Here is a 15672-nt window from a genome sequence, read left to right on the forward strand (position 1 = left end):
AGAAAACAAGAAACAATAAAAAAGTCAAACAGAAAAAAATAAATTATACTAATAAAAGAACCAAACAATGCATAATTACATACCAAAAGTATATCCTACACAATGTATATGACGATGAGGTAATGATCCTAATAATTTTTTGCTTCATCATCAAATTCATCACAAGGAAGACTAGACTCAGATAAGTCCATGTTTATAATGTTGAAATCATGTTTCCCCCTCTAAGTCACACTCCTTTGACTTTACGTCCCAAAATTTGGATGATCCTTGTCTGTATTACAATTAAAAATTAAAAATGTTAAATACTTGCCGAACCCAACTCTCTGAGCCTATTCTTTGGATGATCCTCTAGGCTGGGTTCGACAGAGTCGAGCTAAACTCAACCTAGAAGGGCTGGGTTCCACACCTGCAGCAATGAGGGGGAGGAAGGAGGAGAAGGAAGAAGAAGAAGGAGAGAGAGAGAGAGAGAGAGAGAGAGAGAGAGAGAGAGAGAGAGAGAGAGAGAGAGAGAGAGAGAGACCTTGCACTTGCAGCCAGAGGAGGACAGGAAGGCTGCCCTGCTGTCGTCTTTCGGAGGAGAGGAGGGCTCAGGGGAGGCATCGGGGAAGAGGAGCAGGAGAGGATAAGAGAAGGGGGAGGCATCGGGGTCGGGGGAGGAGGGTGTACACCCGGTGAGAGTTGAACCTGGAATGAAGGGGTGAACACCTTCTCCCCAAGTCTGCTTCCACTCGGGCGACCCATGCAGGTGTGAAAGGGATATTATCTATAACTGAAATCTGGAGATTCTATTAGGATTTCAAATTTTCTTCTTAGTTAAAAAAGTTATTTATCTTAAAGAAAAGTGATTGGATTAATATTATTGATTTTGAAATCAGTATTTAAATATGTTTGAGTATGCATCAGGTTGGGCACAAAACAGATTGTTCAGGTCAGCCTGGGTAAAGATTGTACACAACCCTTTCTGTTCAAAATAAGTATAAAATGAGTATGGGTACAAAGTGGGTTGATGTTCAAGTCAGTTCAAGTACAAAGTTTATAGAACCATATGGGTCTAGTGTAATTGACTAAATTTGTATGTGAACAATATACAATGAGATAAGTTTGACTGTGGATCTGAAATATATGTGCAAATCTAATAAATGTAATTGCATTAGATTGTTCTATGAATTTAATCTCAAATTCAACCCAAAAATTTATTTGAGCTCAATTTGGATCTAAAAAGAAAAAAATTGATGATGCAAATGTATATCCAATTCAAATGCAAATTCGGTTCTTTCATGATCCGAACCTGAAAATAACCTTTAGGATTCTGATATAATTATACCTCATAGTGACTGGTGCACCCTTCCCCTGGCGTATTGCTGGTCATCTCACTAGTCTTCAACTAAAACGTCTCAGGTTCAAATTCTAGTGGGGGCCAATTTCCCATCTTGGCTATCAAGAAGGGGTAAAGGAAAGAGAGGAAACAGAATTGTAGTTAGCCATGAGAACAGTTTCCTGTTGATGTTGAATCTAGCTCTCTAGCTTTCATATGTTTGAACTGAATATAACCATATTTCATAACTAGTTTTTTATTTTATTCATCCTTCATTTTGAAGGTTTGGCATAACTATAGCTTCGATCACCATGTTTTGGAGAACCACGGGATCAAAGTTGCTGGGTTTCATGCGGATACAATGCATCTTGCTCGACTGTGGGATTCCTCTCGACGCACTGAAGGGGGGTATTCCCTTGAAGCACTTACAGGTGATCCAAAGGTGATGTCTGGAGATGGTTCACATAAGGCGGATGAATTGTTTGCTGGCAAGGTTTCCCTTAAAACCGTATTTGGAAGAAGAAAACTAAGGAAAGATGGATCTGAAGGCAAAATTGTGTCTGTTGCTCCGGTTGAAAAGCTTCAAAGGGCGGAGCGGATACCATGGATTTGCTACTCTGCCCGAGATTCAATAGCTACTCTGAATCTCTTCAGGAGCTTGAAAGAAAAGCTGATGAAAATGCAATGGATGCTTGATGGTGTTAAAAGAGGAACAATGTACGACTTCTATGAAGAATATTGGCGTCTTTTTGGTGAACTTTTGGTTAAAATGGAATATGAAGGGATGTTGGTTGATAGAAAGTACCTCTCAGAGTTAGAGAAAATAGCAACTGCTGAGCAGAAAGTTGCTGCTGACAGATTTAGGAGATGGGCGTCAAAATATTGTCCAGATGCTTTGTACATGAATGTTGGCAGTGATATTCAATTGCGTCAGCTATTCTTTGGTGGTACCTTAAACAGGTGTTCACTGTGTTTCTGCACCCTTTACAAGCTCTTTTTTCTTTCCAAAATTTTCAATTGATCGACTTTATATGTATCTAGTATACTGCTTATATGCCTTTCTTTTTGTTAATGGTCTTTGGTGCGATTCAGAGTAGGGCTATTCTTCTGTTATTTAGTGCAGTGATCGATCTGTTTCTAGGTTCACGGTGATCCAAAATCTACTAGGAACACATTTATGAGCCTACAAACAACTTTCTCACCTGGGAAAGTATACCAGTGATTGCCTGGTTATGTCACATGGTTATGGCCATTTTTTTGAAATTTCCAATATGACTAACAAATAAGGGGATATGGAATGGGAGACAAAATTGAGTAGAGTATCCATGTGACAGTTGCCTGGTGAGAAAGCTTTTCATATGGTTTGTGTATCTGCAAATTGTAACTCACGGGAATGAGTAAACTTTTCCAAAGGCAAGAGAGTTTCACTGTGAAAGTTTTCCTCAACCTTTCTCCCGAAGAAATGTTTCTCAGCTGCTTTTGGAGCTGAGAAAGTTCTCATGGGTTTGCAAATATGTCTTAAAGGTTAAAAGAAATTGCACCAGCTATCAACTTGAAAAAGTAAAAGTCAATATAGGATAAATTAAGCAAGTTAAAGACAATGGCTTGGCTTTCATTTGAAGCTAAAACCTAAATTTTCATCCTTTTTAATAGTTCATGTTATTGCATTTTGCCATGGGACCTCCTTTTTCTTATCTTTAATTTCCTTCAATTTTGTCAAATGTGTTGGAAGTGGGTAGCTATTGTGAAATCTATCACCCACTTTTCCTTCGAATAAAAGAACACCTGTTTAAAATATTGATTTGATTTATCATTTTGAGAATGGTAATTTTGTATAAACAATCTAGGATCATGAAATTGAATGAACATCTATACATGATACTGCTTAAGTACACCTTGCTTGGTAGAGTTGCTTCGGCTAGTAATTGGATGACTTACCACTTAGTTCATCACATTGTACTGACAACACTGCTTTTATTAAAAAAAAATTGTCGTTGTTAAATAGTTTGCTTGACAATCAAAATTTGCTCCTTTCCTCATTTGTTGTTGGTTTTCTTATTTCTCCCTGTACTTCCCAATTTTCTTCTATTCATGCTTACATAAAACTGAGAAAAAACTGAGCATTAGAATCTGATGCTTTGTTAATCCATTGGTTTTGGGACAATTGGGGAGGAAATGGATTTACTACTTGGTATGGGAATTGCCAAACATCCCCTTTCTATTTGGGATTAACAGCTAAAGCTTCTTTTTTTTTGACAAGCAGGGTTTAGGCAGACCCCAACCAGATTACAAGGAAAATGCATTATAGTCACAATTGATTTTCAGAAGGAAATTGGTCTGGTGGCTTGTCCTCCCATAACCTATCCGATCCTACCATTCACCTAACTTGCTAATTGCCTTGGAATGTAATTGGGAATCCATAGACAATGAAACCTATCAAAATTATAAAGGCACTATAAGTCACTGCACATCTATGCACCTTGCCTTCCATTGTCTTTGAGACAGCATGAATCACGTCCTTTCTAGAAGATTTTACCACCACTATAGGAGTCTGAAGTTATGCTAGAATTTCATGCCACCAATTCCATTCCTTAATGTTATGTTCAGTGGGCCAAGCAAAGTAGCCAATCTTTACGAAATTGCCTGCATCATCCTGAACCTATGTAACATGGACTCTTCTAACAGGGCACTCGCACCCATGCATGTGTCACACTTGGACACGGCTTCCTTTGTGCCAGGTGAAGTCAACCACATTGAGGTGTATTTATGTTCAAAAGTAGATTCAATTAACCCTAACCAAGTCCAGTTTTATCTATAATATATATATATATATATATATATATATATATATATATATATATATATATATATAGAGAGAGAGAGAGAGAGAGAGAGAGAGAGAGAGAGAGAGAGAGGCTCTTGTTCTCCAAGAGTACGTACTCCCACATACTAGAAATCATGGTTGTAGTTTGTATCTTCTCAGTTAAACCCTATGTCACATAGGTGTGGGTGCGGGTGCATCACTTTAAAAAAACTTGGGTGCAGGAGGGTATATATATATGATTTTTAACAGTTAACAGTAACACTAATGAAATAAAAAATAATTATCATAATATCATCAAATCAATTCATCATCATGCATGCAATAGATCAAATTAACAATCTATAATTTTATTCTTCATCATAAAAACTAACACCATAATTAAATCAACCTAAATATATTATAGAAACAATCAAATAAGTAAAGCAGAAAAGAAGTAAATTATATAATATACTAATAAAAGAAGCAAACAATGCATAATTACATACCAAAAGTATATCCTACACAATGTATATGACGATGGGGTAATGTATTCTAATAATTTTCTGCTTCATCATCAAATGCATCGTAAGAAGGAAGACTAGGCTCAGATAAGTCTATGTTTGTAATGTTCATGTTTGTAATGTTGAAATCATGCTCTCCCTTTAAGTCACACTCTTCTGGGTTTACATCCCATAATTTGGATGATCATTGTCTGCATTACAAACCCAATTTGAAAATGTTAAAATACAAGTATATTTAAATGAAGATACTAAGAAATAGTCAAATAACTAAGAGAACAATTAATACCTGTATTCATCATTGGTTTGCAAAAGTAGTCGAAGATTAGAATGAACATATACTAAATCCTCTGCACGCTTGCTGATGAGTTTGTTTCTCTTCATGTCATGGATTTGAGAATATCTGCTCCAATTTCTTTCGCAATAGGATGAACTAGTGAGTTCAGATAGTAATCTCAATGCAAGACGTTGGAGAAGAGGTGTAACGCCCCGAAATTTCTTAACTTGACAATTAAAGTTTTCTGAGGAAAATCCTTGAAAGTTTGAACTCTGTTGTTCTGAAAACCCTTCAAAAAGTATCTTTCTCTTTTGCAAATCCCAGGCACGTTAGCTCGACAATCCAAACATGACCACAATGATAAATAGCAGACAACTGAAAAGAGTACTAAATTCTTAATAAAAAGTCACTCTACATGGAAAATCAACAGGAGGCCCAGGCCCCCTAGATTAAAACAAAAACCCAAAACTCAAAACCCTGCAACGACAACCAGAAGTCTGGAAGGAAAAGTATAGCCTCGAGTCACGTCGCATGCACCGTTGACTGCCTGTCGCCGCTACTCATCACCTGCCCATAAAATGAGTCAGTCTCGCGAAAAACTAGTAGTTCAAAAAGAACAAGAACAACTAGCAGGTAAAACAGTTAAGCATACCACAACAACAACAATGAGAAAAAATATACTGCATAGGAAACTCACCAGTATGCTAGCACATAATACCACAAGTATGCAAAAACAACAACTGAAGGGTGAACATGCTTAATTTAGTTATCACTTGTTAACCGGCCATGTGGGTACGTACATGACACACGAACCGAAATGGTCGAGACCAATCTGAAGGTTTATTATGCCATGTATCTTAAGATACCTCGGTTGACTGACTAAATCCTATCCTAAGGGGACGACCGGTGGTCGAGAGAGCAAGCCCCCAAAGGCCCAGTAGGGATGCATCCAACTTCTGCAGAAGTGTTAGGCTATCTAGTGCAACCTCTTTCTCCTAACCTCCGATGACCGAGAAAGTCGAGTCTTTTGCTCGTAAATAGCCATTAATGGCCTTCCCATCGGAGTTGATACCCTTCGTTCTCTCTCTTGGCGAAGTTAGGTCGAATTGAGCACGACGATTTTTTTTTAACTGCCACCTCATTCTTCATGCCTTGGTCCATTAGACCCAAACGAGCATCTTGCCTGTGAAGGCGCCTGAGACCCTTTAGGTGTATTCTCAATCCGTATCATTGCACGATCGAGGCCTAGTCTGCCTCGTAGTACTCATTGCACCGTGCCAACTATATTAGCGTCGCAATAGTACCAAAAACCAAACGTTTGCCTAAACTTAGGAAACAACAACCCTTCGTACAACGAGGCTCTTGTCTCGAGTTAGGAAAACCAGTATCTCATTTCGTAACTCACTGTAGAGTTCGAACGTTGATACTCGCGCTCTTACGCTAGGCTAAGCTCTGCTGTCGAACCCTGCCAATCCACGACAGGGGTTGAGACTACGACATTAAAAAGAGGAGTGACATGTAAATGTATAAAATAGCAGAAGCAACAACAAATGAAATCAACAGGGACCAGGATCGCGAAACCGCGTCTTGGAAGTAAAAGACAAGAAAGGAAAGTGCAAAAAGAGAAGCCTTGGTACATATAGCGCGACGACAACGAAAAGTAAAGTACAGAAAGGAAACATGACCAGGATCGCGAAACCGCGTCCTGGAAGTAAACGACAATAAGGAAAGATACACTAAAAGGAAAGCCTTGACACATATAGCGCGACGACAACGAAAAATAAAGTGCAGGAAAGGACGTACATATATACTATATATAAATGTTTTAATTTATTAGTTAAGTCCTTTGTTTTTAGCAGTTCATTGTTCATGTTCCTTTTTACGCAAACCCCTACCTAGAAGGGGTGCGAGGGTCTATACGCTTGCGGGCGTAAGTGATCATTGTCTTGGGCCGCGTAGCACGAGAAGGCTTCGTGGTGCAACCTGCAAAGTTAAAAAGGTCAATACGCCATAATACCACGAGTAACAGGTCCGGTAAGACTTGCAGTGGTACCAGACCCCCAAAACTAGGGGAGACAGGGAGCTCAGCTCCCTGCACAAGAAGGACAGACGCAACAAGGCAGGGGAGGGAGGAGAGGCTCCCTGCCAAACCCACCTCAACAGGAAACAGGGCAGGGGCAGAGCCCCCCCCCCCCCCCCCCCCCGACGGGAAGCAAATAGGGGAGCAGGGGGAGCTTCGCCCCCTGTTGGAAAGCACAAGGCAGGGGGCAAAGCCCCCTGCCAAGGAGCACAGGAAGGCAGGGTGGCAAAGCCCCCTGCCAAGGAGCACAGGAAGGCAGGGGCCACGCCCCCTTGCCAGAAAACACAAGGCAGGGGGACGAAACCCCCTTGCCGCATCACATAAGAAGGCAGGGGGCTCGCCCCCTGCCGGAAAACATAAGGCAGGGGGGGCTCGCCTCCTGCCGGAAAGCCTAAGGTAGGGGGGCTCGCCCCCTGCCGGAAAACACAAGGCAGGGGTGAAACCCCCTGCCGAAACACATAAGAAAGCAGGGGGCGAGCCCCCTGCCGGAAAAAACATAAGGCAGGGGGGCTCGCCCCCTACCGAAAGATACAAGGCAGGGGGGGGGGGGTGAAACCTCCTGCCAAAAAACCCAAGAAGGCAGGGGGTCGCCCCCTGTTAGAAAACGCAAGAAGGCAGGGGGCTCACCCCCCTGTCGGAAAACATAAGAGCGCAAGGGGCTCGCCCCCTGTCGGGAAACACAAGGCAGGGGGCTCGCCCTCTGCCGAAAAGCACAAGGTAGGGGGGGCTCGCCCCCTGCCAGAAAACGCAAGGCAGGGGGCTCGCCCTCTGTCGAAAAGCACAAGGCAGGGGGCTTGTCCCCTACCAGAAATCACAAGGCACGGGGCGAAACCCCCTGCCGAAAGACACCAAAAGGCAGGGGGCTCACCCCCTGCCGGAAATCGCAAGGCAGGGGGCGAAACCCCCCTGCCGGAAGCCACCACCCCCTCCTGCCGAGGCCACAGGCGGAGGGGTTCGCTCCCCCCCTCTCATGCAGGAAACATGAAGACGAGGGAGAGGGGGACTCACCTGGAGGTCGCCGGCGGAGGCAGACAGCGCCAGACGGAGGCGAACAACGGGTGTCGGCGACGGCGAGTGTCGGCTACGGCGGGTGTCGGCGATGGCAGGGACGACGAGAAGGAGAGGGAGGCCAAAGAAAGAGGGAAATCGGGGGAGCAGAGAGGGGGAAGAGAGGCGTCAGGGAGGGGAGAGACGACGGGGAGGGGAAAGCATTCAATGTTTTCCTCCCTGCTTCATTTATAAGCAGTAAAAAGGGGAGCAGTCGCTGCTCGGTAGGCCCTTACGGCCTACCGATAGCCCTCCTCTTAAAGGGGCTCAGATCCTGATCCGACCCGGGTTCTGATTGATTTAAATTTTTTTTTCTGGTTATTACATCCTAACCCCCTTAAACAAATTTCGTCTGCGAAATTTTCATTAATATTATTTTTCAATGTACAACTCTGGGTATTTTTCCCTGATATCCGCTTCAGGTTCCTAGGTACATTCGTCGATTCCATGATGTTGCCATCGGATCTTTACAAAAGGTATTGTCCTCGATCTCAAGGCCCGATCGCGACAGTCGATGATTTCTACCGGTCTTTCCTCGAAATTCATATCCTCATCAATCTAAATGTCATCAAACTTGATGATGTGGGAGGCAACGCTACGCGATAAGCTGCTTCGCCGATGTGATCCAAAATCTCAAAGGGGCCAACAAACCGGGGACTTAGCTTCCCTTTCTTTCCAAAACGAAAAACCCCCTTGGTTGGAGAAACCTTGACGAACACCATGTCTCCTATTAGAAAAACGAGCTCTCGACGACGACGATCGGCGTAACTTTTCTGCCGGCTCTGAGTTGAACGGAGACGATCCCGGATCATTCGCACCTGTTCCGAATAATGCTGAAGCACAAGAGGATCCTCCTGTCTTCTTTCTCCTACCTCATCCCAATACACGGGCGATCGTCACGACCTTCCGTATAAGGATTTATAAGGAGCCATGCCGATACTAGCGTGGAAACTATTATTATACGCAAACTCCGCTAAACTGAGATGAGAATCCCATTCACCTTTCTACTCCAACATGCAGGCCCGCAACATATCCTCTAGGGTCTGAATAGTCCGCTCAGACTGACCATCAGTCTGAGGGTGGAAAGCCGAGCTAAAGCTCAACTTGGTGCTTAGAGCCTGCTGGAGCTACCCCAAAATCTCGACGTGAATCTTGGATCACGGTCAGAAACAATAGAAACCAGAATACCGTGGAGTCTTACAATCTCGCAGATATAAAGATCGGCCAGGCTGTCAAGAGACTGGCCGAGGCGGATGCTAGAAAATGCGCTGATTTGGTGAGTCTATCAACGATTACCCAAATCGTGTCGTGCTTGCGTCGAGTCCTTGGAGCGATTCCCTCCCACTTCCATTCTGGGATATCCAAGGGCTGCAACGCTCCTCCTGGCCGCTGATGCTCGATCTTTACCTGCTGACAGATGAGGCATCTTGAGACGAACTCAGCCACATCCTTCTTCATGCCATTCCACCAAAAATTCCTCTGTAGGGCCTTCAACATCTTTGTGCTCCCCGGGTGGATGGTATATCTCGACTTGTGGGCTTCAGTTAAAATTTCACTCCTCAAGGTGGGGTCATTTGGGACCCAAAGGCGCTGCCCAAGCCAAACACTGTCTTCTTCCTCCATGCGGAAAGAAGAACCATCACACAAAGCCTGCGATCTCAACTCTTCAAAGCGAGAGTCGTTGGCAACGATCTTGGTGAACAGGTCAGGTCGAATTACGAAATTCGACAACCTCACCGGACCGAGTGCTACAGAAAACGGATTCCAGGATGCAAGGTCCTCTAGCAACTTCCAACCTGTTGATAATACACTGGCGAGAACCCCTGACGACTTGCGACTGACGGCGTCAACAACCACATTTACCTTGCCCGGGTGGTAAGAAAGGGAAAAATCATAGTCTTTCAAAAATTCAAGCCAGCGACGTTGTCACATATTCAACTCTTTTGGGGAGAAGAGGTACTTAAGGCTCTTGTGGTCTGTAAACGCTTCGAACTGTTCTCCATATAGATAATGACGCCAAATCTTTAGAGAAAAAACGACAACAGCTAATTCGAGATCATGTGTCAGGTAGTTCTTCTCGTGAAGCTTAAGTTGGCGAGAGGCATACGCGATTACCCTTCCATTCTGCATAAGAACGCCTCCCAGGCCCGATCCGCAAGCGTCAGTATAAATTATGAAGCCGCCCTTACCGGACGACAAAGCCAAGATAGGAGCAGTCGTAAGACGCTTCTTCAATAGCTGAAAACTGGCCTCACAACGATCATCCCATACGAATTTGGCTTCCTTTTTCAGCAACCGAGTCATAGGCAAAGCGATTTTTGAGAAATCCTGGATAAAACACCTATAATATCCTGCTAACCCAAGAAAACCTCGAATGTCTCGGACATTCTGCGACTGTGGCCAGTCTAGCACAACTTCAACCTTTGAAGGGTCTACAGAAACACCCTTGCTAGAAATGATGTGGCCCAAGAACATCACTTCCTCGAGCCAAAACTCGCACTTGAAAAACTTCGCGAAGAGCTGCTCTTTCCTTAAGGTCTCTAAAACGATACGCAAGTGCCCACGATGCTGCTCTCGACTTTCTGAGTAGACGAGAATATCATCAATGAACACTATCACGAAAGTGTCCAAGAAGGGTCTGAACACTCGATTTATAAGGTCCATGAATGCAGTAGGAGCATTCGTAAGACCGAAGGGCATAACTGTAAACTCATAATGCCCATACCGGGTGCGAAAAGCTGTTTTGGGGATATCGCTGTCCTTGATCCTGAGCTGGTGATATCCGGATCTCAAATCGATCTTGGAGAAGATCTTGGACTTCTGCAACTGGTCAAAAAGGTCTTCAATACGCGACAAAGGGTACTTATTTTTAATCGTCACCTGGTTGAGCATTCTATAATCTATGCACAACCTCAAGGTTCCATCCATCTTCTTCACGAAGAGTACAGGAGCTCCCCAGGGTGATACGCTTGGACGAATGAATCCCTGATCTAAAAGCTCCTGTAACTGCTTTTTGAGTTCTTCAAGTTTGGCGGGTGCCATCCGATATAGGGCCTTAGATATGACGGCAGTTCCAGACAACAATTTGATGCCAAACTCCACCTTACGAGGTGGAGGAATGCCAGACAACTTCTGGGAAAAGATATCCGAAAACTCACTAACCACGTCTAGGGTATCAATAAGTGCAGGCGTAGGGTCCGACTTAACGACGCCGATAAGGAAAGCAGGACAGCCCTTGCGAATGAAGCTACGAGCCTTAAGGGTTGAAATCATCCGGCTTGCTCGCATGGGTCGAGGAATTCGAAATTCCACCTTCGGAGAATCCGGAGGGGAGAAGGTGATCTTGCCCTAGCGACAAACGATCTTGGCATGATGTTGGGACAACCAATCCATGCCCAAAATGAGGTCAAATTCTGACATATTCATCAAGACAGCGCACGCAGGCAAAAGACGATCCGATATCACCACATCGAGATCAGAGATAAACGTCGTACACCTAGCATTCTCTCCCAAAGGATTATATATTTCTAAAGCTGTATGTAAGCACAGAACAGGTGATTGCAACTGGGTCGCAAATTTTGCCGAGATAAAAGTGTGCGTAGCACCACAATAAAAAAGAACGAAAGCAACATGGTCGGAAACTAAGAGAGTACCTTGTACGAGTTCTCCCTTGGTCAACTGTTCGACGGTAGTGGCGTAGACTCGCCCTAGGACTTTCTTCACTCAGCTGCTTTGCAGTTGCTGCTGCTGCTGGTACGTTAGCTGTGGCTGTTGCTGATGAGGAGGTTGAGGTACTCCACTCGACTGCCTGAATTCATCGGCCGCCTTTTTGCGACAATCACGAGCGTAATGACCCATCTTACCACAATACAAACAACCCCTCGTATCCAAGTGGCAAAGCTGTTCGACGTGAGATCCCTTGCACCTAGCGCATCCATTTCCTGCGGGTCGTCGAGGCGGTGGGCGATTCTATTGGCGTTGCCTCTTTGCAGGTGGTCCTTGCTGCTTCCCTCCTTCGGGCTTAACGAGAAAAGGTGATCATCGCACCTGACCATGAGAATGTGCTTTCTTCTGGTCACCTCCAGATACAGGTGGCTTTTTGACCTGTGTCGCTTTAGAACGTTCCCAATCCTCGTTTAAGAGGGTCGCTACTTCAACTGCTGCTGAGAAGGTCATGAGCATGCTTGAAATGACCCGATACCTGAGTCCTTCCTTTAGGTCACAGACAAATTTGCCTGCTCGCTCGCGTTCACTATAAAAAAGGGTAGGGCAATACTGTTCCAATTGTTGAAACGTGGCGATGTAATCGCCCAACGATAAGCTGCCCTGATACAACAAGAATTTCACTTTTTTCTTTTCCCTCGCATGAGGAGGAAAGTAGTTTTCGTAAAACACACGCCTAAAAGCGTCCCATGGGATGACCTCTGCATTTGGAAAATGCCTTTTCTGAGTCGCGTCCCACCAAACTCTAGCATTGTCCTTCAATCGGAAGGACCCAAATAAAGTCTTCTTTTCATCGAAAACCGAAAGGACCAGAAACACCCTTTCGATTTCTTGGATCCACTGCTCTGCGGCGTCGGGATCCACCTTGTCGGAGAAAGTTGGAGGGTCTAGCTTTAAAAACTTCTCGTAAGTGACCCCCGAATCTGTAGGAACATGCTCCCTTTGTGTGGCGACCTGACTCCTGATCGCCTCGGCCAAAGTGCTGAGGGTATCCATCACGAATCCCTTTTGCTCAGACCATTCATCGGCGGAATCTTCGTTCGAACTTCTCCTCATCCTTGAAAACAGTACAACGAACTAAGTTCAGCTTACGACTAAAGCAACAAGCAACATATTTAATTATATTTCATCTTCCTTTTTGTACAAGGTATTCAAAATATTCGACAATGCCGATACAAAAACATCAAAATGAGAGTAGTCTAGTACAAAAAGTATATAGATCCAGACCAACTCTTAACATCCAAGACTCCCTTCAGGCGGGGTAAGAGAATTGACGGAGGTATTCCATCTTATTCCCTGTGCGTCTAAATCTGCGCTTGGGGGTAAATTTGACAATCTAAAGTTTCTATTAAGTGAGAGTCGGTACTCCGGGAGCACCGTATTATATAAATACATAAATGCACACTCATACACGTGTGTGTGTATATATATATATATATATATATATATATATATCTGCACCAATGTGGTGTTATTTTTTATTGATGAAGAATAACAATTATAGATTGTTAATTTGATTTATTGCATGAATTTATGCATGATGAATTGATGATATGATAATTGTTTTTATTTCACTAGTGTTAACTTAAAACTGTTAAAAATTATATATATATATATATATATATATACCCTCGCCACACCCCCGCACCCAATTTTTTTTAAAGTTCCGTATTGCCGCATCCACACCCGCACCTATGTGACATAGTCTTGACAGATAGCCAACTCTCCAGTGATACATGCAGTGACTGAATATGTATAGGGACACCCATCCATGAGCTAAACTTGGACTTGGTTAAGTTGCGAGAAAAAATGCAGTATACCAGTCACAAGTCAAAGTATTCCATAACATTGTTGGAACAGAGAATTATTAAAGCCCTCCTTTCCCGGAGATATTTCAGCAGTTGGAGGCCTGTGAACGGGAGTCAGTTATTCTCTCAAAATTGGCCAGATTATGTTTATTATGTGGATTCACATTGGAGAAGGGAGGGAAATTAGGGCCTGTAATTTTTTTCTAGTTTTTCTCATTCTCTTAAACTCACCTGAACGAACAATCACGCACAGCTTTAGCTGTGTTAGTAGCTCAGATGAACTCAGCAGATTATGTCATGATGGTGAAATAACAGTTTTTTTCTATATTTAAACTTTCTGATTTTCATATATTCCATTTTGGTCTCTTATGCAAGATTTTCTGAACGTTTTACACCTTTGTATTAACAGAAAGGATCCAAATGAATGTCTTCCACATACAAGGACTTTTAAGGTGCCTAATGTTGATTATATTCCCGAGCAAGGGAAGAAGGCTGCTCCAAAATACCGACATATTGAACTTCATCGTCTTAAGTGTGAAATGCATACGGAGTTTTATACACCTTCTGGATGGCCTTCGTTTAGCAGTGATGCTTTAAAAGCATTTGCTGGAAATATCTCTGCAGACCTTTATGACATGAAAGGTGATGACTGTGGTTATCAATCTGACAATGTTGAAGTTGATGATGTAGAGCAAGGGGTGGAATCAATTTCTAAAGTTACGAGAGACAAATCTGTTTATGGATCAGCATATCATGCATTTGGACGTGGAGGGGAAGGAAAGAAAGCATGCCATGCCATTGCTGCTCTTTGTGAGATGAGCTCTATTGATGCCTTAATATCTAACTTCATCCTGCCCCTACAGGTGAGCTACAGTGCATCATGTATTTTTAGAGTTTTGTGGAAACACATGGTCACAGTAGTGTTCTTAGTTCTGTTTTTGGCAATAGATGTCTAATTCGAGTTTTAGCTAAAGGCAAGGCATTCGTAAATAGGTACTAAAGTGGTTCTTGACATAGGCCAAGTTAAAAGGTTAGATAGATTGTGTGTTGTGACTTTTTCATGCTGGTTTTCTATGTTTTGAGTAATTTTATGCTTGTTGGTGAGGTTATTAATCATTTGTTCCTGCAGTACTTGTTTTCAACCTCTTTCATTGTAGCAATACCAAGCTTACCTACTTAAAGCGGCACACCCAGCTACTGGGTAATATCCTTTATGTTTTCTTCCTTTTTCAAGATGGAAAAGTTTAGCTTAAATTGTGGATATTGCACCAATGGGAATGCATCTAAAACAGTTACACAGAGAGCTATGTTTTTTTTTTTGTGTGTGTGTGTGTGCCTATGCACTATGAAGCAGAAGGCGAAGTGAATATTTTTTAGGCTCATGTCAAGTGTGTGTTGCTTATTTCATTTTTGTAGCCTTTCATTCCTTTGTTTTATTTAAAACATTTATTTTTAATAAAAAAGCACATGCGAGTGATGTTTAGTTATTCTAATATGTAGGATGCTAAATAATATCATAGTATATAGTATATCATAATATGTGAGTTTGTTATGGTATACTGTTATACTATGTAGGATATTGTGTATAAAGGATAGTTGTCCACATATAAACGTGCATATGGTATACCTATTACGACATATAGGGCTAAATTGTAGATTTTACAATGCCTATCACAATATTGTACACTTTTTATACAGCCACGTGTTCTACACACACTAGTTACTATACATGGTGTGTTCTGAGCTTTGAGGAAGGTAAGGTGGTCATGCCTGGCTTGGTGCCAGGGGTCACAATCAAGTGATCACCACCCTGCTTATTGGAATGCGGGTTAGAGAATTAACTAAAAGTTCTAAAAATATGTGGGTATGGATGTTTGTAGATCTTGCAGACTTGCACTATAGGGCTGTCTTCCAGAAGGTAAAAAAGGGGAAAAAGAAGGTGAAGCCATGTTCTATCCTTCCTGAATGCACTTTCATTGGAAGAATGATGGTGTGAAAATGTTGATTCTTCAAGTACCATTGATGCTGCCAATCAACTAGCACTATGTGTCTATGTAGCTACTTTAAATGTATGATTGATTGTTTTGGTTAGACAACTTGA

At 42.8% G+C, this 15672-nt stretch overlaps 1 protein-coding gene across 3 annotated transcripts in view; it reads left to right on the forward strand.

Annotated features, from left to right (window-relative positions):
- LOC149844361 (DNA polymerase I A, chloroplastic/mitochondrial-like) overlaps positions 1-15672 on the forward strand; it is a 53170-nt gene that overhangs the window by 9471 nt on the left and 28027 nt on the right. For all 3 annotated transcript variants that reach the window (XM_089994295.1, XM_089994298.1, XM_089994299.1), the window contains exons 4-5: positions 1599-2275; positions 13981-14434. In XM_089994295.1, coding sequence (XP_089850421.1) covers positions 1599-2275; positions 13981-14434 — 1131 coding nt within the window. The remainder of the gene's footprint in view (positions 1-1598; positions 2276-13980; positions 14435-15672) is intronic.

This window comes from Nuphar pumila, chromosome 2 (assembly GCF_984573655.1).
Source record: "Nuphar pumila chromosome 2, dmNupPumi1.hap1.1, whole genome shotgun sequence".
Lineage (NCBI taxonomy): Eukaryota > Viridiplantae > Streptophyta > Magnoliopsida > Nymphaeales > Nymphaeaceae > Nuphar > Nuphar pumila.